At 47.2% G+C, this 24,613-nt stretch overlaps 1 protein-coding gene and 1 long non-coding RNA gene across 4 annotated transcripts in view; one reads left to right on the top strand and one right to left on the bottom strand.

Moving 5' to 3' along the window:
• LOC132374251 (uncharacterized) overlaps positions 1-10,384 on the bottom strand; it is a 64,233-nt gene extending 53,849 nt beyond the window's left edge. Inside the window, exons 1-3 of one of the 2 annotated variants that reach the window (XR_009505610.1) lie at positions 9,830-10,384; positions 6,735-6,984; positions 5,099-5,550 (exon numbers count right to left, since the gene is read on the bottom strand). This is a non-coding gene — a long non-coding RNA (uncharacterized LOC132374251). Of the gene's footprint in view, positions 1-5,098; positions 5,551-6,734; positions 6,985-9,829 lie in introns of those variants that run through there. The other variant, XR_009505609.1, reaches the window with a different exon arrangement.
• Positions 10,385-10,401: 17 nt separating this feature from the next.
• The window catches only part of DUSP22 (dual specificity phosphatase 22), a 47,221-nt gene continuing 33,009 nt past the window's right edge, over positions 10,402-24,613 (top strand). The window contains exons 1-2 of one of the 2 annotated variants that reach the window (XM_059937761.1): positions 10,402-10,862; positions 22,440-22,473. In XM_059937761.1, the coding sequence (XP_059793744.1) occupies positions 10,842-10,862; positions 22,440-22,473 (55 nt within the window). In that variant the 5' untranslated portion in view covers positions 10,402-10,841. The remainder of the gene's footprint in view (positions 10,863-22,439; positions 22,474-24,613) is intronic. The other variant, XM_059937760.1, reaches the window with a different exon arrangement.

Consider the following 24,613-nt stretch of genomic DNA (forward strand, 5'->3'; position numbering starts at 1 on the left):
GGTATTGCATAGTTCACTTCCTCATTATTTGTTGCCTATTGGAGCTCATTTGAAATGATACACTAGAAAGAGGCCTACTACATGACATGTATAATTTGCTCTACCAGTGGGGCTTAAGAGTTGTTGCCTTTATCTGGCCCTTATTCCTATTATTATTTTCTATTGCTGACAACATAACTGGAATGTGATTTATGAGTAGCTTAGTCATCAGGCTAGTGTTCAGTTGGAAAACTTGAGACATACCATGCCCATATTTAATTCCATCCTCTTTGGGTCACTCTTTTGTTTCATTTTTGTAACTCCATCGGCTATTCCTGGAAGACTCTATTTTATTCATCTTTCACTATTACCTTCCTATCTCCCAACACCTATTTTAGTACTTTATGTAAAATTGGAACAATAATTGTTTGTTTAAAAAATTATTGAAATAACATGCTTATAACTATGACCTAATCATGGTGGTATTTGCTTATCTCTCAGAACAAAGGTAGGAAAAATAATCACTTTTTAGAGCAATCAAAATATTGTGATTTATGCTGTAAGATACAACAAAACTTAAGTAATCGTTGGGTTTTCTGTATTTTCTGGAGTAATTTAGCTCTGTACTTTCTACCTGCATAACCCAGAAGTATCTGAAACTCGGCATGTCCAGACAATAATCATCACTCTCCCACCAACCCTGTTCCTCCTCCTGTGTTCCCACCCTTGTGAATGGCGCCACCATCTATACAGTTACCAAAGCTAGAAACCTGGGGGTAACCCTTTGCTCTTCTCCCTTTCCAATTTCCTATATCCAATTAATCTTCAAGTCCTACGAATTCTCCCTCTTCCCTTTTCCCCAACCAGCCCTTCTCTCCATCCCCTCTGCCAATCTTTATTTAAGGCTCTCATTATTTTTCACCAGGCAATGGCCTTCTAAGTGATCTCCCCATCTTCAGTCTCACCTACTAAAATATGACATACTCCAAAAAGCCCTCAAGAGGCTCATTCTAAAATCCAAATCCTGCAAAGGGTCCCCAGCATCTCTGAGAGGGAGTCTAAACTTCCTGGCATGGCATATGAAGATGTCTTTAAACAGGCTCTGCCCCCCTTCCACTGATGTCTTGCCTCTCTCCACTTTGCATTCTATGTTGCTACCTTGGTAAACCACCTCAGGTCCCCAAAGGTGCCACAGTCTCTCTTGCCAACATGCCTTTGTGTCTATAACATCCTCTTTCGGAACTGTCCTTTATTCAGGCTTCATCATCTGGCTGATGGCTATCAGGGATGCAACCTGGACTGGTGGCTTCTGAGCTAGGCAGGCTTGAGTATGAAAACTGGCTTAGCCATTTGCTCAACCTCTTTGAGCCTAATTCTCTTATCTGTAAAAAGGGGAAAATAATACCAACCTTCCTGGACTGCTACGATGAACTAGAAATAATAAATAGAAAGGGTATGGTGGTAAAAACAACAACACACACAACGCATATTATGGTACAAGTAAGCTTCTAAGTACTTTATTCATATAAACTCATTTAGTATTCCACACTCAGTTCAAGAGTCACCTCCTCCATGAAGCCCTTCTTGATTTTTCAAAACTTGATGAGATGTCTTTGCTGATCATTTTCTATTTGTCCCCCCGAATCCATTCTTACCCTTCTCTGTCCTGCAAGTGCCCTGGGAGAGTGTACATGTGGAACAAACCACTTGGGCTCCTTTGCTGGCCTCCAGGTAGGTTTATTTTTTAAGTGAGATCAGAGAGCAGTTGGAGAGAGAGGGTAGGGTATCTCTTCCCCATGGCCTCCCTGACAAAGTCATGGTTCTGGCAGTGGCTGCTTCCTTCTCTGTATTAGTTCGCTAGAACTGCTGCCATAACAAAGTACCACAGACTGGACAGACAACATCTGTTATTTCTTTTAACAGCAGAACATTATTGTCTCACAGTTCTGGAAGCTGGAATTCCAAGACCAAGGTGCCAGCAGGGTTGGTTCCTCCTGAGGCCTCTCTCCTTGGTGTGTAGACAGCCGTCTTCTCCCTGTGTCCTCATAAGGTCTTCCCTTTGTGTGTGTCTGTGTCCTAACCGCCTCTTCCTTATTAAGATACGATGCTTATTTTTATAGAAAAGAAGAGCCAGCTAAGGCAGTTCTGAGCGCCCTCCTCTAAGTTCCAAAAAGCAAGTTTTACAAACTCAGAGTATATCATATTACATGGAAATTATTTATGTGCAAGTCCCTATTTCCAATGAACTTATAAATAAATGTGAGTTAAGTGTGGGGCAGTTTTGTTTTTATTTCTGTATCCTCAGCTTCTGGCACAATGCCTAGAACATAGTAGGTTTTCAATAAATGTTGCTCGAATGAATAAAAATGTCACCTTAATGCTTGGAAATGGGGTTGCAAAAGGATATCTAAGGCCATGTTACCTGGGGAGCAGTAACTAGGCTGAGGGACAGTAGGCAGTGAGGGGGATTTAAGAGGAGAAAGAAGATGCTCAGTTAAAGCATTTATGTACCCAAACCCTCCACTTCATGAAAATCGAACTGCTTTTAGGAAACTGTCCATTTTCCTTGAAATAAGTACTCTTTCAAGCATTGTGACCTCGTCAATTTAATATTATAAGAAAAATCTATTAGGCTCTCATGGTTACTCTGAGATAGTTTCTAGGGAAAATATTCAAATTGAACCTAACACAACTACTGATTTGTTTTGGGGAAGATCAATGTGCATTTTTCTTCAGGGAGAAATACTGACATTGACTTTTCTTTAGCCAATACTTCCCTTCTGGAAAGTAGCAGCTGCTATAACTGTTGAGGAGAGACCAGCTCCTGCCACATAGAAGCAGCTGAAGACAGCCTGGCTCTGTCCAGTAATGGGAGACAGCTGCTCCTTTTCAACATTTCACACCTGGAACTATTTGTAAATAAAGAGGAAGGTGCTTAAATAACTATTAAGTATTTTTTCTTATTTAAAGCTAATGTGTATTTCCCCAAAATACATCATAGATCGAGGGTAACCAGCTGTCCTGGGTTGCCAAGGATTAAAGGGCTTCCTGGGACACAGGACTTCCAGTTCTAAAATGAGGGAAATCCTGGGCAAACTGGGACAAGATAGTAACACTCATGACAGATGCTTTATACTGAGTGAAAGGACCAAACTGTCCCCTCTTTTTTATGTGATCACTAAACATTTTAGAAATAAGAAATTTCATAAAATTAAAAAGAACAGAAAGTGACTGATACAAACTAAAACCACATATTTTTTTAGGAAATAGGTAAAGAGGGCTAAGGGATTATTATCTTAACTCAGTGAAACTTTACACTTAACAACTAGAAGAGAGCATGGTCTGTTTCAAGGTAGTTCTGCCTACCACAGAGTAGACATTTTACCTCTGCAGCCCTATCTTAGCCAGATATGTAATTCTGGAGATCAGAATCAACACTTATACTGACTCTGAAGTTCTAGAGTTACTATTACTCAAGGAAAAAAACCACACACATACCTTTATACCAAAAAGAAACTTCATACATGGCTTGAATAAAATAACCACAAAGCAGAGAGCTTCCTGCCCCATTTGCTTGGTTGTTATGACTGCAATGAAAATAGTGAGATTTTAAAAGCAAAAGTTCACCTTAAATTGTACATTTTTTTATTATATTCAATATCTTGCAATAACCTATAATGGAAAATAATCTGAAAATGTGTAATTGGGTTTCCCTGGTGGCGCAGTGGTTGAGAATCTGCCTGCCAATGCAGGGGACACGGGTTCGAGCCCTGGTCTGGGAAGATCCCACATGCCGCGGAGCAGCTGGGCCCGTGAGCCACAATTACTGAGCCTGCGCGTCTGGAGCCCGTGCTCCGCAACAAGAGAGGCCGCGACAGTGAGAGGCCCGCGCACCGCGATGAAGAGTGGCCCCCGCTCGCCGCAACTAGAGAAAGCCCTCGCACAGAAACGAAGACCCAACACAGCCAAAAATAAAATAAATCAATTAATTTTTTTAAAAATGTGTAATATATATAACTGAATCACTTAGCTATACACATGAAACCAACACAATATTGTAAATGACTACACTTCAAAAAATTATACACATTTTTAAAAGCACTGCAGTGAGGAAAGATGTCCACATACCATACTGTCTTATATATCAATTATCTATCTCTCTAACCAACCACTGCACTTGCCCTTGGGCTGCCTTACAAAACCTTGACAAGCAGGAGAGGAGACTGCTATTTAAAGTCACAAAGTTTTCTGTGTTTAGAGACAGAGATCTCACATCACCTTGAAGACAAACTGTGCCTTTGAAAGGGTAAAAGCACCATCATGGACCCTTTAATTACAAGAGAGGTAAAGTAAGCACTCCCTTGTATTCTGGAGCAGAATGGGGGAGAAACTGATGCCACTATAAAGCCAAATATAAATGTTTTTAGATTGAGACATTGCTCTAGTCTGTACAGTATGCAAGTTGCGTGCTGGTGAATCAGGGCGAGCATTGCCTCAGACTTTCCTGCCCTCTTTCAGGGGTTACTGGATGTATGAGAGGTGAAAGAGAAACACACCCTAACTTCCTGTGAACTGAATACACCTCGTGCTACAGTGGCTTGATCCTCCTTGCAGCACTTGCTCCTGTGCTAGTGGTTGTCTACGCAGATCTGGAGTTGAAGCCCTGCATAGAAAGGACACACAGGTATGACAGAGATGGTAAAAAGTGCAGGCCAACTAGCACTGGAAAGGTGCCAGTCTTTGAAGAGCAATATGCAGCTCTGAGTGAAACTGTCTTGTCTGGGTGGAGGCAGGTGGTCTCCTGCAGACCAAGAGATGGTCAGTGAGAAAACACAAATGCCCTGCCATGGATAAGAAAGAAAATGACCCTGATCTATTGTCTAGCCTGAGTAGCACTTTATGTATAATGGTCTTTCTGTAATTCACAGGGTTTTAATGATGAATGCCAAATCAAAATAATGATAAATATTAACAAATTGTCCAACAAGGTGTTGAACAGTGACACCATTATGTCATATGAAATGGACTTCCCCTCTCACAATCAGTGAAATTTCTCTTGGGACATTCCATCCTCTGAGGAAACCCCCTTCTCCCTCCAGCCCCCTACCCAGACACTTTTTAATGTCTTCAGATCTAGTTCAATTTCTGTTTCACATAAAAGGGGGAAAAAAACAAACAAAAGTAACCAACATGAAGCTCTTCAGTAGGAAAGAACTCTAAAGTAACATTCAGCAGATGGGGGTCAGTTTCCCTAAGGAGAGCTGCCCTTGCCCAGCTGTTTCTCAGAGCTGGGGCTTCTCTTGCCATCTTCTCTTGTGTCTTCACTTCAGGGCCGCCCCCAACCACCAAAGGCATTTGAAGAAGCAGAAGTACGCCTCCAAGAGGGCAGCTGGGCATGCAGGTGTGGTAAATGCAGACAGATCCTCTGACCAGGGACACTTAGGGACTATCCCACTCTCCACTAGATTGCAGGCCATGTGGTCACTTTGAATAGGGTTTTAGGAAGATCTGGAGACCGTGAAAACAGTACTACAGGGAAGTACTTGGTGTGTGTCCTTGCACCCAGATGAGCTAGAATAAAAAGCAAGGCCCAAGTTGTATCTTATGCCAGCCTTGTCACACACAGATGGAAAGGACAATTATTCTACTGAATCTAAAATACATTAGTTGTTCAGATTTTGTCAGCTGTTTTGGGCTGGGATCATCAACCATGAAAGGTTTCTGGTTTTTTCACCATAAAAAGTTTTAAAGGACCTGTTTGTTGTCTCAGGTAGACCTTCCTTAGTAGAGAGAGGGAAGTACATAGGTGGAGTCAACCCATTCCAGATAAGAAAAAGAACCATAGCCAACCTGCAAGACGATGTCCATAAACCAGGAATGCTTTCCCAACCAAAGCTCAAAGAACAGCATGATGTCAAGGGCAGAATTACAGAAAGTGCTGGGCTCTGCCAACCACAGCTATGGCTGCAAATCAAGAGGGAGGGTACGGCAATACATGGAAACACTGTGTTCAATCTCTCTCTCTCTGTCTCTCTGTCTCTCTCTCTCTCTCTCTCTCTCTCTCTCTCTCTGTCTCTCTCTCTCTCTCTCTCTCTCTCTCTCTCTGTGTCTTTCTGTCTCTGTCTCTCTCTCACCAGTATATACTGCATCAGTTTCAAAAACAAAGCACAAGAGGACTTTGGTCACTCCTAGATCACAGCCATCCCACGTGGAAATTGCATTGCTCTAGAAAAGGCAGGCTAAGTAGATACAGCATTGATAGAGTATCTGGCATATAAAGGGATGAATTATTTGTGAACCTTACATCTGGATAAATGCAACAATCTCCCAGTTGTGTTTTCTCTCCTTAATCAACAAACATCTGAAAGCTTCCCCACATAGTAGGGGCTACTTCAGGTGCTGGATACTAAGATTGATGACAACTTGTCCCTGCCCTCATGAAGCTTACAATTCTGGAAACTAGGTATACTGACAACACACAGGTATACATGCTACAACCTGTAGGCTGACAGTAGTGTCACCTCCCTCCAGTCTTTAGGGACCCGGGCTCTGTCTTATTCCCCCTTTGCCTGATACTCTGCCCTATAATCTGCCTCACAGCTCCATTCCTCCACAACCGGCCTTGCCTCTGCCAACCCAGCTGGGAGCTCTACATGTCAACGTAATTTCTTGATCCCCAACTACATGCCTGCTGGCGTCTCTCCACTTACCTCCTCCCAGACTCTCCACCACGTCTCTCTGCCCTGCTTACCTACCTGGGTATTCATTCCTCCTGCTGTCTTCCCCTGACGCCACACTCTCCAGTTGTCAGCGCTCTGAGATCTGAGGTCCCCAAACCTCTTAAGTGGAAGGAGGAAACCAAGTTCATACTCAGGAGACTGCTTGGAGGGCTGGAAATTAGTGGCCTTTCAGACGCTGAGGTCACTGAAGGGGCCATGCTCACGGTCAGGCTGCTCGTATGGCCCCACGCAGTCAACTGGATACGTACTCTCTTTTTGGACAGTACTGGAGAAGCAGAGAAAAATGTTTTGTGCTTTTGCTTCAGTAGTTATAGACTCTTTTTTTTTTTTTTTTTTTTTTTTTTACTTATTTCCACAATTCATTAGGTTCTAGCTTTTTTTTTTTTTAACTTTCAGTCATGTTTTGGCTAGATTAGCTCTTCACCTTAACTTCTTGTTCTTAATTTGTTCTAATTGGACCGTGTGGCCTGAGGATTCTGCAGGGGGCTAACATCACCTATTAGTGTACATTTAAGTGGTTATCAAGTGAGAGAAAGAGAGAGGGAAAGAGACACACAGAGAAAGAAATTTCGTCCCTAAAAGATCTCATCCCTATGGGCCCACTGCACAAACAACACCGGCAGCAGCTGCATTTGCTCTCCAAGGGCTGCAGACATTTCTGATCATCGTGACTGAGGGGTGCCACTGGCGTCCAGTAGTAGAGGCCAGGGGTACTGCTAAACATCGTACGATGCACAGGACAGCCCCACAAGAAAAAAAAAAAAGAGATCTAGCCCCAAATGTCAGCAGTGCTGAGGCTGAGACACTCCAGATTACAGTATGTTCAAAAGGCCAAGGAAGATTACTTAGCTACTTCCCACTTGGGCCAAGGTTTATCTCAATTCTCTGAATTATCAGCAACACCCGTAATGACTTGGCTGGCTCTAACGGCTGAACTTCTGCTTGTGGGCTTTTACACACTCCCACCTTAAAGTTCAAAGTTATTGCTCACTAAACACACCACTAACTGGTTATCCTTAACCACATGCGTATGGTCCCTGCTGGCCCACGTGACTAGTAACCATTCCGCACTGTGCACACATGAAAGCTTTATTTGTTTGGGAGTTGCTGCCAAAATTTGTGGTGTTGGCTGTGCTGAGACACAGGAAAACAGCAGGAAGAAAAGTAGAAGTAAAAATCTTACATGGAGTGAAATTCCACTAGGCTTATGATGCCTTAACAATTTTACGAATAAGACAGAATGCAAGTGAATAGATTCTACTGTAAATGTGAAGCAAGCCAGCTTCGTCTAGGAGTCTTCTTCCCTCCCTTCTTTCCATTATCAGCAGCTATAAAGAATAAACGAGGAAGACAGGGAGGAGCTTGGAAATGAGTCACCTGTTCAGCATGAGAGCTGAACCTGGAAATCTCTGCGGTGGTGCTATGAAAATTAAAAGAGAAAACCAGGACATGTCAAAATGGATCAGACTTTCTCTTTTCCTTTTCTTTAGTCACAGAATTGCAACACATGACAATGATAATTTTTGGGTTATGATGCAGGGAGTTGGGGTTAGCTTCAAGGATAAGGTGGACGGGAGTGCAGGGAGATAGAGTCCCTTATGGAAAACTTTCCCGACACACCACGCACGCACAGACACACGCACGCACAGACACACGTGCACACACATGCACACAGACACAGACACACACACAAATACAGACACACAAACGCACACACACGCACACACCATAGCTGGTTCTGAGCTTAGGAGAGCTTGTTAAGCAGATGGTCTGAGCTAGAAAAATAAGTTTATAAGAAATGAATAAGAGAAAGAAAATGTTCCAAATGGATGGCAGAAGAAAAACTGGGTATGGCTCTGTCATTTATGGGCAAATACTAACTCAAGAATTGTTCATGTTTTTGAAAGTTCATCTCAACTGGAAGCAACAACAGCACAAGCAGAGGAGGGAAATACAATCGTTCACTGATTGCAATCGTTCACTGATTGCTGGCTAGGACCTTTGAAAATTCACAGTCCAATGCTCTATTTTAAGGAGGAAAAAATGGTTCAGAAAAGTCGATCATCTTGCCCAATAGCTCTCTGAGATTTAGGAACACAGGTTGGTCTTGGCATTCCCCAGGCAGCCCGCTAACCATGCTGTGCTGTCCATAAGCAGGAAGGAAGTAAAAGTAATGACGGTGAGGAGCAGAGAAGGTGGGCCGTCCAGGTGACTGGGAGGTGGGAGGGCAAAGAGGACGTGAAGGTGGGAGGGAAGGAACACCCCAGAAGCAAGGGACAGGAAGGGGCCTATCCTACCCACGGGGGACAATCTGGGTGCACACCAAGGGGGGCTTCCTACACAGGGGGCTCTGGTACCTGTCGTGGCCCAGAAGACATCAACAAGGAGGGAAATGACTAAGATGGAGTCTGCAAGTTCTTCTCAAAATGTCAGCATTCCTTAGAACCTCACTACTGTTTCCTCAGTCTTCTGGAATCTGTGAATTTATTCCACAAATATTTACTGAACACCTATTTTGGGCCAGGCCCTGGCCCTGGCCATGTGGCTGCAGCAGTGAGTAAGACAGACAAGGTCCTTTTCCTCTGCAGGATGCTTTCTAGTGAGATAGATAGCAAATAAATACGAGAATGTCCACTCATCTTAAGTGCTATGAAGAAAACAATACAGGGTGATATGATGGTGACTGGAGGACCTCCTTTAGATTGGGTGGTCAGGAAAAGCCTCTTTGAGGAGGTGACATCTGGGCTGGGAGCTTGAAGAGAAGAGCCAGCTAGGGACTGAGATGGCTGGGAGGAGAGCACAGCCCACACAAAGGCTCAAGGCCATGGTCAAGTGATCAAGCGCCAAGGGTGGCACGTTCAAGGAACACGCAGAAAGTCTGTGTGGCTGCGACTCGGGAAAGAAGGAGGAGCAGATGCAATGAGGTCATCGGAGGTTGAGCCCGGCCGTATCAGAATGAGGCATCCGTTCATTTAACAAATAATTATCAGGCACCCGCGACGTGCAGGGCATCGCTGAGGGCATAAAAATGAAACGGCTAAACGCCGAGTTCAAGGATTCTGTCCGCAGGGAAGAAGTCAGGAGTTTAGTAAGGGTGACAGAATACTTACACAATTCTGCTACAGGTTAGAAAGTATTCCACTCCAGGCAGAACCACAACGCAGACATTACCGTGTTGCTTAGCAAGGAAAGGGGCTTTCCGGAAGCAACTGTATCAACATACCCATGCAGCTACCAGAGCCAGTTTATAATCTGAAGGGGACACACTGGCCGTCCAAAGTCACGGTATGACGTCTGACATCCGGACATCTGCTCCGCCAGGGTCGGGAGGTTAGGTCATCCCAGAGATGAGTCACCGAGCCCTCCTTTCTGCACCGGCTGAGCCTTCTCGCTCTCCGTGGGTGCGGCAGGGCCGTAGGAATCCCCCCACCCGGCCTAAATCGGCAGCACTCAGAAAACCCAGGCCGGGGAGCCTGCAAGACCAAGGCTTCGATTAGCACCTGATTCACCCAGGCAGGCAAGGCAGGGCGGCGACTGCTGGTAACAGGCCCCCAGTGGCCCGGGGGAAAGGCCTGCGGGAGTTTTGGTGACCCTGACCCCGGGGGAGCGACCCGCGACACGCCTCACCGCGTAGGGGCTGCGCCTGCGTGACCACCGGCCCCGCCCCGCCTCGGAACGCGCAGGGCGACGGCGGCCGGGGCGGGGGTGCGCGTGCGCCCTGGGCCCGGGCCCCCGAGGAGCCAGGATCCTGGAGGCCCCCGCTCCCCGGAGTCATGTCCCTGCGCCCCGGCCCCCGGGAGACATAACCCCTGCGCCCCGGCCGGGCCCCTAGGAACCGCGTCCACAAGTCCCGGGGGTCGGCGTGGCAGGCGCCGGGCTCACTCCGGGAGGGGGCGGGCGCCGCGAGCCCCTTCCCGCAGGGGCGCCTGTGCCGCTGCCCGGCGGCCGGGGAGCCCGGGGGCCGCGGGGGGCAGGAGCGCAGCGGACAGAGAGGCCTGGGCGCCGCCGGCCCGTGTTGCTGTTTACGCTGCGGGCGCGCAGTGCCCGCTGCTTCCCCGCCCGCTCCAACATGCCCTCAGTGCGCCTGCCGCCGCGCCCCGGGCGCTAGACCGCGCGGCCGCCATGGGGAATGGGATGAACAAGGTAACGTGGCCCTCGTCCCTGCCCTCTGCCTCCACTCTTCAGCCCGCCTGCCGGGGCTTTGCCGGCGAGGGGAGCCCTGCGCGCCCCCGGGCCCCCGAGAGGCGGGGGCCGCCGCGTGCCTGCGTCTGCGAGGCCCCCGGGCCCCGCCGCTTCCGGCTTGTGGCTGAGAACTCGCCGTGCCCTTTAGCAGCGCCGGCGCTTATTCTGCCCCGACTTGGGCTGAGCTCGCAAGGATTGTGGTTTCTGCCTTTTCTCCCCTCCCCTCACCCCCAGACTCGGCTCTTGAAGCATCACCACCCATATCATTACTAAAGTGGAGTAGACCAGTGTCTTCTCTTTCGTAATTTCCTCTTCCCAGATTTTTTTTTTTTTTTTTCCGTGTACGCAGATAACTTTTTCTTGTGGACAGAAAAGTTGACAGAGGCCTAAATACTGAGGTGCTTTTAATTCCCTGGGGGGCGGGGTGGGGGCGGGTGGTGAGAGCACAGATTCAGAGCTGATTTATCCTGATCGTGTGGTTTCTGCGCAGGCCGACCTGTGCCTTCTAGAACAGAAGACCCGGGTTGCTGTGCTCTCCGGCGCCCCAGACCCTTCTTCCGAGGCCGTGGGATGGTCTGTGCCTTTCCTGCCGGTGGAGGGGACCAGATTCCAGCTCTTACAGTTGAGAGTTGCCTGGGGTGTATTCATGTCAAACGCAAGGTTAAGGAGTTTTTGATCTGGTACTGCTGGTTTAAAGAAAAGACTTACAAAACTTTTTTTTTTTAAAAAGCCCTCATCTTCACGGGTCTTTGAAATGGTCCTGGATCAGAGATTAGTCTCTGGTCTGCTTCTCTTCCCCGGTGTATTCCACTCACCCGCGTCTCCGCGCACTTTCAGCTTCCCTACTGGGTGGGTATAAAGCTGATTTGTCAGCCCTGGGGTTCTTTCAGCTGGAGTGTTAGCAGTCCAGGCAGGTAGGAAAGGTACCCACTTAACTCTACCTGCCACATCAAGTTCACTGTCATGGAGACTCAGTTTATATAAAAGGGCGATTGTGTGGTTTAGGCCTGCGTACCTGAGGTCTTTTGGTAACCAGAATTGTATTCCTTGTGAGGGCTTTTTTGGTGGGAAGGGTGGGTGGAAAGAGACTCTTTCTTGGATAAGTACTCGCAGTATGTATGTCTCCATTAGCACTAGAATCCGTCAGCCCCATGCGCTTCTGCTTTTTTAATGCGAACAGAACAATAAAGGGGCTTCTGCGAGTTTGTGGTCTCTGTTTGCCTTCCCATTAGTTGTGGTCACACCTCAGCTTTACTTTGTTTTTTTCCTACAGTTATTTCCACTTGAGGTGTTCACTCTCCACCTCTTTCAGCATTTAATTTGTAATATTTTTCTATTATAACTCAAAGAACGTGTTTAGGAATACAAATCATTGCCTAAGGGTTCAAAATTAATTGCAGGCTTTTCAGCAAAAGTAGTCATATTCATATCATGATTTTTACCTTTCAAAGAAAGCACTACATTTCTTGATGATGTTATTCTCATGACCATCTTATATTGTCACCATTAAATCAACGAATTGTTATTGTGTACTTACTATTAGCCAGGTGCTGTACTGGTTGAGGGGGCTGGGGGAGGTGCAATGGTATAAAACACAGAGGTCTTTCACAGAACCTTCAGTATAGACCAACAATTGCCCAACAGAAATATAATGTGAGCTATATATGTAATTTAAATTTTTCTAGTAGCCACATTAAAAAAGTAAAAAGAAACTAATTTTAATAATATATTTAACTGAAATATGTTGAGAATATTGTTGTTTCAACATTTAACCAGGATAAAGTTACTTTTAGAATGGTTTGTATATTTTTTTTTGTACTAAGTCTTCCAAGTCTGGTGTGTATTTGATACTTAAATCACATCTCATTTGGGATTAGCCACATTTTAAGTACTCAAAGCCACTGTGGCTAATGGCTACTGTATTACACAACACGGGTTGTGTGAGTGTGTGTGTGTTTGTGTGTTTGAGAAAGAGAGAGAAAACAAACACAAGGTGGGGAGGAGTGGAGGCTCCAGAGGATAAGGTAGGCAATTTTTCGAGAGTTGGGTAAGTAGATGGGATGAGTACAACCTAGAAGCAGCATTCAGTCCAGTCCAAGGATCATGCTGGAGAAAAGATGTTTAGGCTGAGATCTGAAGAAGTGCTCTAAGTTGCAAGGTTATTTAGTGGCAAAGTAGATTGCTGGAAGCGAGAAATTAAAAGGCTTAATTAGAATTTGCTCATGTGTTAGTGTGTGACTTGGAAGTAGGCTTCATTTTTTATGGTAAAAAAAAGAAAAGAATGGTTGATTTGCAGACCTCGTGGAATTAGTATAAGGTGCTAGCCATAGAAATGCTTTTCTAAGAACATTATAGATAAAAACGCAATGCCTTTGGAACTGAAAACTTTATTTGCTGTGTGTGTGCCCTGAGGTGCCTGGGACAAGATTTATTTCCAGTCTCAACAAAAGTCGGTCATCCTTGGCAAAAGGAAACTTATGAACTAAACAATGCAGCAGTTTTTGAACACAGCAGTTTTTTTGAATACAGCAGTTTTTATTTCTATTCTATGTCCTCGTGGAGGATCTTCTCATCAGTACGCCCCAGTCTCCTGGGTGGCAGAATATCACGCCCATCTCAGTCAGGTGTACACAGCGTGCTACTTGGGGAGTGTTAGGGGAAGAAGTATCTGTATTCTGGCCCATGAAAGATGATGAGGAAACAGAGAAGAGAATACAGCAGTTGTAATCTTTTTTTTTTTTTTTTTTTTTGAGCCTCATACGATGTGCCTGCAGTTTATAAAATCTAAGCCTCACCATAGCCCTAGGAGTCAGTCTGTCTTATCTCACTCTCTGTGCAGATTAGGAAATGGAGACTCAGATAAGTAGCATGTCTAAGGTCCTAATGCTAGGAAGTGGCAGAGCTGGGTTTTGAACCCAGTTCCCTCTGATGTTGAAGGTAGTAGAAGTCTTTTCTTTGAACTAGAATACCAGTTCATTCCAAGTGATTTCTAAAGACACTGAAAAAAGCTCCCCAGAGTCCCAAATTAGTTGCAAAATAGGAAAAGCCATCTCCTCTCTCCCTTCATGTTTGATATTGATAAGGAGGAGAGGGTTAAGTCAGGCAACTACAACTATTTTTTCATTGTTTTTTGTGCAGTTTCCAAATAGATCCTCTAAAGTGACCAAAATTATAGTCACTAATGAACTTACAGTGTGCCAAGGCCTGTTTTGAGACTTCACCACATGGAGTAACTCATCGAATCCCCACCGCAACTCCATGAAGCGGGTGCTGCCGATTTCATCCCTGCTTTACACATGACCTGGCCAGAGCCACCCACTGGGTGAGTGGCGGAGCCTGAACTCGAAGCCCGGTGGCCTGGCTCTTGGCTTCGTGCAGGTTGCCCCGCCTTGCCGCTGAAGGCCAGTCTGGCCAGTGTCTCTAGTAGGATTAGGTGAAACTAAACAGGCTGCTGCAAGCAAATGTGTTTCTGTGGAGCCTTTGAAAATTCCTAGTTGAGTCGAAGTTCTCTCGAAGGTCTGACCCCCAAATCTTTTGGGGGAGGGCCTATAAAGAAAAGTCCTCATTGTCATCTTATTAGTCTTAAGTACTATAATAACCCGTTACAAACAAGAATCTAATCTCTCTGGCCAAGCATTCTGTTAGAGAAACGTGCATGTTTTTATCCTGAGCAACCTGAACTAATGATCCAAAAGTGGGCTGAAGCATTACCATTCTAGGGCAGGTTGTAAGGACCCAGCGTTGGTTCAGTTCATCCAGCACACAGCTGCCCAGTCTGGTGGCCTTTTCCTTCCTCACTGCCCGGTGTCCCCCGAAAGCATCCTACCTGGTGGAAACAGATGCTGCCCAGTATTTCATGGGCAACTTGCTCATGGCAGCGGGAGGCAACCACTTAGCTTGGTGCCTCACTTTCCTGTGAGAAGCCCACTGTTGTGAAGGAGAGGGGCAGAGCTATCGGAAGGCCTGATTTGGGGTGTCTGCCACCCCGGCACTGCATGGGTGTGCGCTCGAGCAAGTCACTCATTGTTTCTGAGCATCAATTTCTTTATTGCCCTTGATTCATAGGGATGGTGGTTTGCTTAACTAGTCTCCTTATTTGGCTCTAGAATGAGTATAATGTGACTTCCCCCAATTACTACCCAGATTCTTGGGAGAAGCAAATGAGAATGTATTAGAAGACATTTTGCAAACTGTGAAGTACAAATACGCACTGCTGTTAGTGTTCTTGGATTTTTCCCATCAACGGTGACAGCTATGACATCTGCTTTAGATATGGTTGACACCTGTTTGAGGATGACTTCTCTTCTTAGGAAGACGGGGGAGTACAGTTGAGAAAGGAGTATAGTCCAAGGGCAGAGGGCAAGGAGAGTACGTCCCCCTAGGCATAGACCATTCCTCAACCTCTGTACTGTTGACATTTGGGGCTGGATCATTCCTTGATGTGGACCCCAGTGGGGGCTTCATGGCGTTGTGGTGAACAACATACCAGCCTCCACCCGCTAGATGCCAGTAGCACTCTCCCCTCATGGTGACAACCAGAAATTTCTCTGGGCACTGCCAGATGCCCTCTGGAGGGTAAAACTACAGTTGAGAACCACTGGCCTAGGGTTCTCCATTCACAATCTCCTGAGCCCTGTGTGATATGGAACTGAGCCATTATCAGAAGGTGGAATAAGGCTGAAAGGTAGAGAAGCGTGGTTTTAGTTTGGAAGGGGCTGGAAGGTCAGACATCCTTGTGCTGCTAGATGCTGCTCTTTCCACAGTGGAGCCCCAGATGTGGCTGCCTTCAGAACCCATTCGTCTGTCCATTCACCAGTTCATCAGATCAGGTTATTGAATTCCTGCTATTGTCAAGGCACCGTGCTAGATCCTGTGGTGGGAAATAACGTGAAAGGCAAGACCCTGCCGCCCAGATCGGTCACAGGCAGCCCGCAGAGAAGTCCTGCAGGAGGGAGCGTGCCTCAAGTGGCGCGGCTGTGGGCCTGGTGGACGCATGGTTCCATGCTGGTGGTTTCTGTCTTCTTCACACCACCCCTTGAATATTTTTTCTTCTCAACATTACAGTTTTATTTCATTTTAAAGAAATAGATGCTTAAGGCACTGTTCTAAGTACACACAGGAGTATTCTCGGATTCTTCTTTTCATAAATGCGAACTGTTAAGTCCATGGCCAAATGGCATTAAGAAAGGCTGTGACATTTAGACCTTCAGGGAATCCACCGAAGTCTTCCCCGTCGCCCCTGGCTTTGAAACCCACAGAGTCCTTTCCAACCTAGGAAGAGTTAAGACCCCCGCCCCATGACCGTGTACTGCTGCTTGGTCAGGAATTTTATCTTACATCTGTTTGGGTGGTGCTCTCAGATTCCATGGTATCCTGAAGTACTAAGAAAAATGTTTAAAAAATAAACTCAAAATATTTCCTGTCTTAGAAGCAATGTTGCTTTGTGCCCAAGTGCTTTTTTGTGGCGAAGGATTTGATTCTGTCCGTGTCTCTGTGGTCAGCGTTAGTACGGTGTGGCTGTGAAGGACGCTGACCAAGAGGGGCCATCAGCCATCATCAGACAGGGTTTCTGCAGGATGACCTTCGTTATCTCTCCCAGATAGTCTTTTAGGAGAAAACAAGAATCATTTTTGACCAGCAGAGTGTCAGAGAGTGTTGCCCTTCGTGAGGTGTTTCATCACCTTTTATTCAGAGATGATCGCTTCATGTGCCCATCTCTGGGCCTGGCTTTTGAGACACAGCAGGGAACAAGGCAGACACAACCCCTGCTTCAAGGTCAATCAGAAAAGTAAGCAAACAAATGAAAAAATTTTAGGTACTGATCAACGTGATAAAGAAAATAAAACAGGGTAATGTGACAGAGGGTGCCAGGGAGTTTGATGGTCAGGGAAGACCTCCCTGGGAGCTGTTATCGCGTATGAGACCTAAGTGACAAGCAGCCACCCAGGTGGATGATGGGGCATGAAAGTCCACAGCAGAGGGAAAGAACAATGGTGTCCAAGGCCCAAGGATGGTTGGGACCAATTCTCTTCTTTTAGAGCCATAGAACATTCCCACGTTGCATTTACAGACTTTTTCCTTGATCTATCCTTACTTCTCACCAGGTGGTGATAACTTCACTCCCCCTGTGTTCTTGCTTCTGGCTTGAGTGCAGACCTTCCATGAATTCCCTGGTCACAGCCACTTTGTCCGAGGTGCACGCTCTGCTCTTCCCTGGCCTCCCTCGTGAGCCAAGAGGAGCCAGGAGCCTGCTGGGAAAGTATTCCATTTCATTTTCCCTTCCTCTGTACTTAGGGATTACCAGCAACAATAATATCAGGGAAGTCAACCAGTCAAACTTTTGAGTTTTAAGTTTGAGCTGAGGCTGACTGGTGTAGAAGTTTAAATATTTATGGGCTTTTTATTCTCCTTGAGAACAAAAATGTAATTTCTCTCCCTGGCAATGGCCAGTTCTCCAGCCTTCCTGGATCTTGTTTTGTAATTTTATATGGAAGAAACTACAGAAACTGGGATTGAGCAACTTGCTTTCTATTTCCAGCCCCTGAATCTGTAGCTTATTCTCCTGGTCAGGAAAATGGAGTTAAAAGTTTACTGGCACAAATCTGTCCTCTCCTTATAATTAAAATATTTAAGTGAATGTAAAATGCGCATCTTAAATGGTTTTTGGTAAGTTGCCTCCTTGATTTTGCTAAGTTCAGACCTCTGTCCTTGCCCGCGCTCTGCCCCAGGGTCTCTTCTGGGAGTTGCTCTCCTTTAACACCAGCCCCAGAGCCACTGGCCCAGAGCAGAAAGGGGCAAAGCTTGATCTCTCAGGCCTCACTCATCATGGTTTTCCATCTTTCTCTTCCTTGCTTGGCCCCCTCGCACCTGACTCACGTTGTCTATTTGTTCATTCGTTTGTTGAAGAAACATTTGCTTAAGTATCTACCAATCAATGGAGAACCACTGAAGTTTAGAGAAAACATACTCACAAATATGATGCAGGCAGCAGATAGAGGTCATAAACTAGATGTCTATGGGTCATACTCAGCCTACAGATATTTTATTTATCACAGTATTTAAGGTTTTAAAAAAATATAGTTGACAGTATTTGAAAATTGGGCTGTTTCCCATAAAACCCAGATGTTGGAATTGGGGATCCTGGCCTGCATCTCTGCATCATCACCTTGGCCAGGCATGGGGCGGAGGCTACAGACATAGAAACCTCCATCCTTGAAGGTCTCTCTTGCTGAGGTTATCGAATTTCTGATAGCTACTTGGAGCCCTAAGGAGATTTTAATCTGAAGTCATGTGATCAACTTTGCACCTTGAAGGAGGCTTGAGGAATCCTTTGGAGGGACCAGTCCAGAGGTAGGGAGGTCTCTACGAGCTGTTGCAGTAGGTCAGGCGGGAGCTGAACAAAGGCACTGCAGCAGGTCCCGGGGGAGCAGACTAATTGGGGATCCGTGGAGGAGTGGAAGTAAGTGCTGACTGAGGCAGGAGCGGTGTCCAGAGGAGGGAGGGGTCTCCTGTTGGTTCCTGGCGTGCCGGTGGGTAGGGCTTTGCTAGTCTATGACTTGCTTGAAGGTCTGTGCAGTTCATTTGCATTTGTGCATTTTTCTGGGTTGAAAGGCCAACATCAGGGTCCCTGGTTGTAAGCAACAGAATCCAAACGTGGCTGCTTTAGGTAGAATAGGTCAGAAGGCTGGGAAGTCTGGAGAACCAGATTTAGGCTACTCTGCCAGGAGCAGATCCTAGAACTGGTCTGGTGAGAGCATTTCTGCGGCTGCCCCAAAATGCTACTGCTGCCGCCAGTGGGTCCTGCATGTTCCACCTGCCCTGCTGCAAGAGAGGGTGCTCTGAGTCATCTCTGGCTTCTAGTCTGGAGGAGCTGTGGAGACGTGTTGCACTTAGGTCCCATGTCCCTGCTATAGCAGGAAGGCAGATGGGAGTGGGGATCTGATGTAGGAAGAGCTGGGCTCTGCTTCCCACTAAGACTCCAGAGTGGGGATGGGGATTCTCCAAACACAGGAAAGGCCTTCAGAGGCTAGGAAACCAATAAACTCACTGTCAGTTACGGGGTTTATAATTTTCGAACATACCCATGGGGTGAGGGACCCCAAAGAGTGAGCATCTCTTCCCTGTTTAGAGAGAGTATTGGGAGCAGAGCAGGTGATATTCCAAGGTGGAACCAGTAGGGGATATTGGGCATATCTGGAACCAGTAGGGGATATCTGGCTTGACTGGAGATTGAAGAGAAGTGGGGAACCCTTTAGAGGTAGGAAGCCATGTTGAAATTTTCAGTTCCTTTTCAGTTTTGGCCTTCATTTTCTTGGGAAAGGGTTTGCCAGCAAACATTTTGACCTAGAAAATGACCCAGTGAGGATCTGTCTTTCAGTAATTAATTTGATGAGACAGAGAGAGAAGTTCAGTGGCTACTGCTCTAGCCTCTGAGGTTCTGGACTGGGATCCTTGGCCTCACAACCAAGAGGCAAGGGCCGTGATGGGACTTGGTAGCCCACTGAGGGGTGCCCTGCTGGGAGTGGGCTCCACGTTTTTCATTCTGGGTGACGGGGAGAAGGTGACACCATGAGGGGGCAGGTGGGATCGATAGTGGGGGTGGGAGGGTAACGGGGTGCAGGGTGTGGAAGACGCCCTGGAGGTGAGTTCCAAGGGATGGATTCAAGGATCATAAAATCAGTTCGAGAGCGGTAGAGCCCAGAGGTGAGCTAATCTCATGCCCCTGTTTTATTTTATTTGAAAATAACATGAAATATATTCACTTATGTTTAGTAGAGAAGGTAGTAGAAGTACAAAGAAGAAAAGCAAAAATGGGCCATAATCTTTTCCCCAAATAACCCCACTTGACTTTCTGGAAAAGCTCAATTGAAGTAATGCATGTGCACGATATGGAAAAGTGCGAAAGGAAATATAAAAGTGGTCTTTCCAGACCTCCCAGTCCCGAGTGTCCCCTTCACAGAGGTGAGCACAATAAGGAAGGCATTCCTTTATATTTATCATGATCTTTCCAAGGTACAGTAAATAGAAATACTTCTTTCTAACAGCCCCACACACCTAGCGTCTCAGTGGCACTTAACCTAGAGCCTGAACACTTGCAGTGGCTGCGCCTCCTCTGTGCCTTCCGTCTCACCTCCTTCCTGCTTTGCTCCCAGGAGAGACTGGCCTTCTTTCCCAGGGCTGGCCGTCTCCACCGCTCCCCTGCCTGTCCTTCCTCTCTCCCAGCCCACTTCTGTTGGACATCAGGACCCCTGAGTGTCATCGCCTCCTGAAAGTCCTCGGGGACCCCAGAGTGGTCAAGGTGCCTCTTCCCTCCCTAGGCAAGCATCTCAGCAAGGGAAGTGGGACACTGGCAGGGCCATGTCTCTTGGGCACACTGTATCCCGAGTGCCCAGAGGGTACCCGTGTGTGACAGGAACTCAGTAAACCATTCAGCCACTGTAATACATTCTGTGACTTTGGGGAAGCAGACATGCTGCATGACTATGTTGTGGTCCACTGTAACTGTCAACTGTATGAATTGGGAGACTTCTGTGGTCAATGTTAGGAAAGAAAAATAATTTTGACACATTCGAAATGGCAAGGAAGATTTTATTCAAGACCATTACAAGTGGGAGAAGGAGCTCCACTCCCAGTGCAACCGGGGCAGGTGAGGGAGTGGATGGAAATCACTGATGGAACTTGATCAGATGCCAAGGGTGGAGGAGGAGGAGCTTGGCTGACACCAAGAGCGGCTGGGCGCTCGGCAACTGGCTCAGCAGGATTCTTGGCTAAATCTGGCCAAGGACCAGCCAGGTGGAGAAGACTCGAAGTTCAGTCGGGGAGGAAGTCTGTGTCCCCATCAGCCAAAGGAGCTGGGTGATGATTTTGCCCTTGAGTATCTAATAAAGATAGGAGAGACCCTGGAGAACCGCAGATGACACGTGAAAAAGCTCTATGCAGGCAAGAGCTGCCAGAGAGCGTCAGTTCGAGGCGTCTCCCAGGTGAACTTGCATTGTTCTTATGTTGTTTTAAAACAGGAATGGTGAACTATTTACTCCACCCTTCCTCCCGGGAGAATCCCAAAGACTGATTATGTTTCAAGAAAGACCTGTCAAGTTGTTTTAGTTCCTTGGCAGTTTTAGGTTTCCTGGTTCCAGGGCTAACCCCGCCCACCTCAGTGCTGTGACTTTCTCAGTCCCCTGGGGCACTCTCCAAGCCAACTTTGCCTCCCAGGGTACTGAGTCAGCCAGAGTGAGCACATGTCTCCATGACGACGATGTCACTTCTGGATTTTGCCTTTTGTCCTAGATTATTAATAGTACCTCTTTTCACTCTCACAAGTGCCCTACTTTGGTCGATTAGTTCTGTGGTCCCGCATGACAGACGCTGACCCAGTACTGCTGTGTCCCAGTAGCTCCCCACTGACTTTTTAGCAGGCAGCTGGTTGTCAGGAAGATGCTTGAAGGAATCCAAGCACGTAAAGGACGTTACTACCTGCTGCTCTCAGCCTTCTTAGTGCAAGTGGAGAAAACAGTAGGGAGTGTGAAGCAGATGGGGCTGAGAGGTGTGTGTAGCAGTGGCGCTGACGAGGGTGTCGCCAGGGCACCAGGGGTTGCCGTGAAGAGTCACCAAGGCCAGTGTGCTCTATGCACTTGGAAATCATACAGGTGGCGTAGCTTCCAAAGCAGTGTCCATATTTGGATTTCAGAGTTCCCATACAGAGTATTGGCAGGACAGGAATTAGCTTCGTGTTTTGCAAAGCGGGGGGTGCTTTAGGGTGAGAATTACAGTCACCCATTCCCATCTCAGGTCTACTGAATCATTCTGTGTGGAGCCTGGGGCTGGGGGCTTCCCAGAAATCTGAAGTTTTAATAGATTCTGCTGGTTCCGGTGGATAGTCGGGCTTGAGAAGCACTGCCTTAGAAGTAGATGTTTTGCAGCAAATGTATGTTCTTATTAACATGCATGTTTAGACAGTTCTTTCATTCATTTAGCAACTCTTTATTGAACGGTAATCACGGGCCAAGCCCTGGGCCAGGAGCTGGGTGTGCAGCCCAGCGGAGGGGACAGACCTCCGCCTAGTGATGTACGTGACAGCATCACTGCAAGGGGAAGACGGTGGGCGCTGAAGCAGGGGTCCCCCCAGACACGGGGCTCAGGACAGGCCTCCCCAGGGCATGAGTCGGAGCTGGGGCCTGAAGGATGGGGAGAGCGGGAGTAGAGCTGCATGCGCGAAACCTCAGACTGCAGAGGGCGGGATTGCTGGAGCTGAGAGAGAAGTGGGAGAGGGGGAAGCGGGGGGCGGGCAGGCAGGACGGGTGGAGGGGATGCTGGCAGCGCTTGGTTTGGGGCTGGACTCAGAAAGCCGGCGAACACCGCGAGCCCTGGAGACAAGGATGCCTTGTCGTCCACGCTGTCCGTCTGGGAAGGTGCTGGGAGGCAGGTGTGGTGGGCACAGGCCGGGGCTGTGCTCCCACCTCCGGGAGGGCCCCGCCTCTGTGCCAGATGCCGTCAGCCGCGGGCCTGTAACACTCGCGTCTGGTCTGTGTCTCCCCCTAGATCCTGCCTGGCCTGTACATCGGCAACTTCAAAGGTGAGTCCTCCCTTTTTATTATTGTGGTAAAATATGCAAACTATTAAATATGCCATTTTAACCTCTTTTTAAGCGTGCAGATCAGTGGCATTAAGTACATTCACACCATTGTGCAGCCATCACCACCATCCGTCCGCAGAACTCTTTCATTTTCCCAACTGAATCTGTCTCCATTGGACACTGACTCCCCATCCCCCAACCCAGCCCCTGGAAGCCACACCCCTACTTTCAGTCTGTGAATCTGACGGCTCTAGGGACCTCGTCTGAGTGGAGTCATGCAGTATTAGTCCTTTTGTGACTGACTTATTTCACTGAGCATAACAAGGTTGATTCATTTTTGTAGCCTGCGTCAGAATTTCCTTCCTGTGTAAGGCTGAATAATGTTCCAATGTATGGACGAACCGCACTGTGTGTGTCCATCACCTGTGGATGGACACTTGGATGTCCCCGCTAGTGGTGAGCTCACTCTTTTAAAGGTTACCTTTAGGCTCTCATGCACGATGGAGTCCAGGCGTAGACGTCAGTTCATCCAGAGTCTGGTCTGGACGTGGCCACCACTGTGCTCTGGTCCTGGTACCCCGACGCCTTGGCCACTGGCTGGCAGAGCGGCCTGGAGCCCTGCGGATTCCACCTTGACCTCTGACCTTCTTTTTAACTCTGCTCGCTTGCTGGAGCTTTATTACCAAAAGGAGATGGCTAAAAGGCACGTTTAGCGGCCATGTAACTTGTGTATCATCTTTATCACTTTTATTTTCTAGTTATTAATACATTTTCAGAGACCCAATATTTTAATTACCTGGGGAAAACAAGTGGCAGTTTCATCTCTAGCAGATTATTCTTATCCTGTGTTGACTTTTCTGCTTACACATGTCTCTGCAGCTTGTTGACTATCTGTTGATAGGCTGTCTGCTACTGACCTTTTATTTTTAGCTCATTTGTCTCAAAATGCTCTGTAGATGCAAAGGTGAGTAGAAACCCACGGAGCAAAGTGCATGCGGAGGGGAGGGGCTGGTCCCCGCGATGTGAGGCGTTTGAGTGTGTGTGATGGAGAGCCCGGTCTCGCTCGCGCTGGAGATGGTCTGTGCGTCATCCGTGGACTGGGCCCGGGGAACGTGCAGAAACAAGTCTCCTGTTTGGGTGGAGAGGGCCCTCCTCACCACGCCTCCCTCCCCAGACGAATAAGAACACACTCCTGTCTGTTTTCTGGTTGTTGCTTGAGTCTGTGAGTTCAGGTTCACATCGATTGTTAAAACAGTCTCAATGACTTCTCTGCGTGATGTTCATTTCCTTTTCCCCCTGGGCTCCGAGGGCAGCTAACTGGCCTCAGAGAACTCAGCGCAGTGAGCTGACAGCTGCTGATTGCTGCTAGAACATGTTAAAAATAGTCCTGGAGTTCCTAAATTAGTAAGCTCTGTAGTTCTGAAAAAGCAGCGAGTGCTTTGTGGCAGGTAGGCGAGAGGTGCTAGAATGCATGAACATCTTTATGGTTATTTAATGAATTATTATTAGCGCTTTCATGGGGAGAGGGGAATGTCTTTGTTTTTGAAAACAACAGAATTTAGGATAAATTCTTGGAAGTAGAATTGCTGGGTGAATATTTTTACAAATCAAAAATTGTAATAAATACCAACCAAATTCAATACTTCTGCCAACAGTTTCCAGCACGCTCACAGATGGTGCCAGGCTGCTGCTTGCCAGACCTCGGTTTGAGCAGCAAAGGACTAAGTTCTCCTAAGATTTCGTGCTCGGGAAGAGCTTGTGCACGTGCACGTGGGCTAGCTGATGACCCCACGGCAGACCTTCCAGCTGCATTCACACTCGTTACCACGGTGCCCATGGCTCTAGACAGCCATCCACCAATAACTTGTAGTCCTGAAGAATAAATGGCATCATCCCAATAGTGTTGGCTGAGCGCTTATGCACGTCAATGGGCGGACAGAGCCTGTGCTTATGGGAGAGAGTAATCCCAAGGTGGCGTATGCATGCGGACGGGGCTGCGAGAGAATAGAAAGGAGCACAGAGCCGAAGGGGCAGAAGCATCTCCAGGAGTCACTTCTGTTTTCTTTGGGGCCCAACAGTCAGTTTTCTCACTTGTGGTATCAAGGGTGGCTGTATTCAAAAACAAATAATTTTATCCCCA

This window comes from Balaenoptera ricei, chromosome 11 (genome assembly GCF_028023285.1).
Source record: "Balaenoptera ricei isolate mBalRic1 chromosome 11, mBalRic1.hap2, whole genome shotgun sequence".
Taxonomy (NCBI): domain Eukaryota; kingdom Metazoa; phylum Chordata; class Mammalia; order Artiodactyla; family Balaenopteridae; genus Balaenoptera; species Balaenoptera ricei.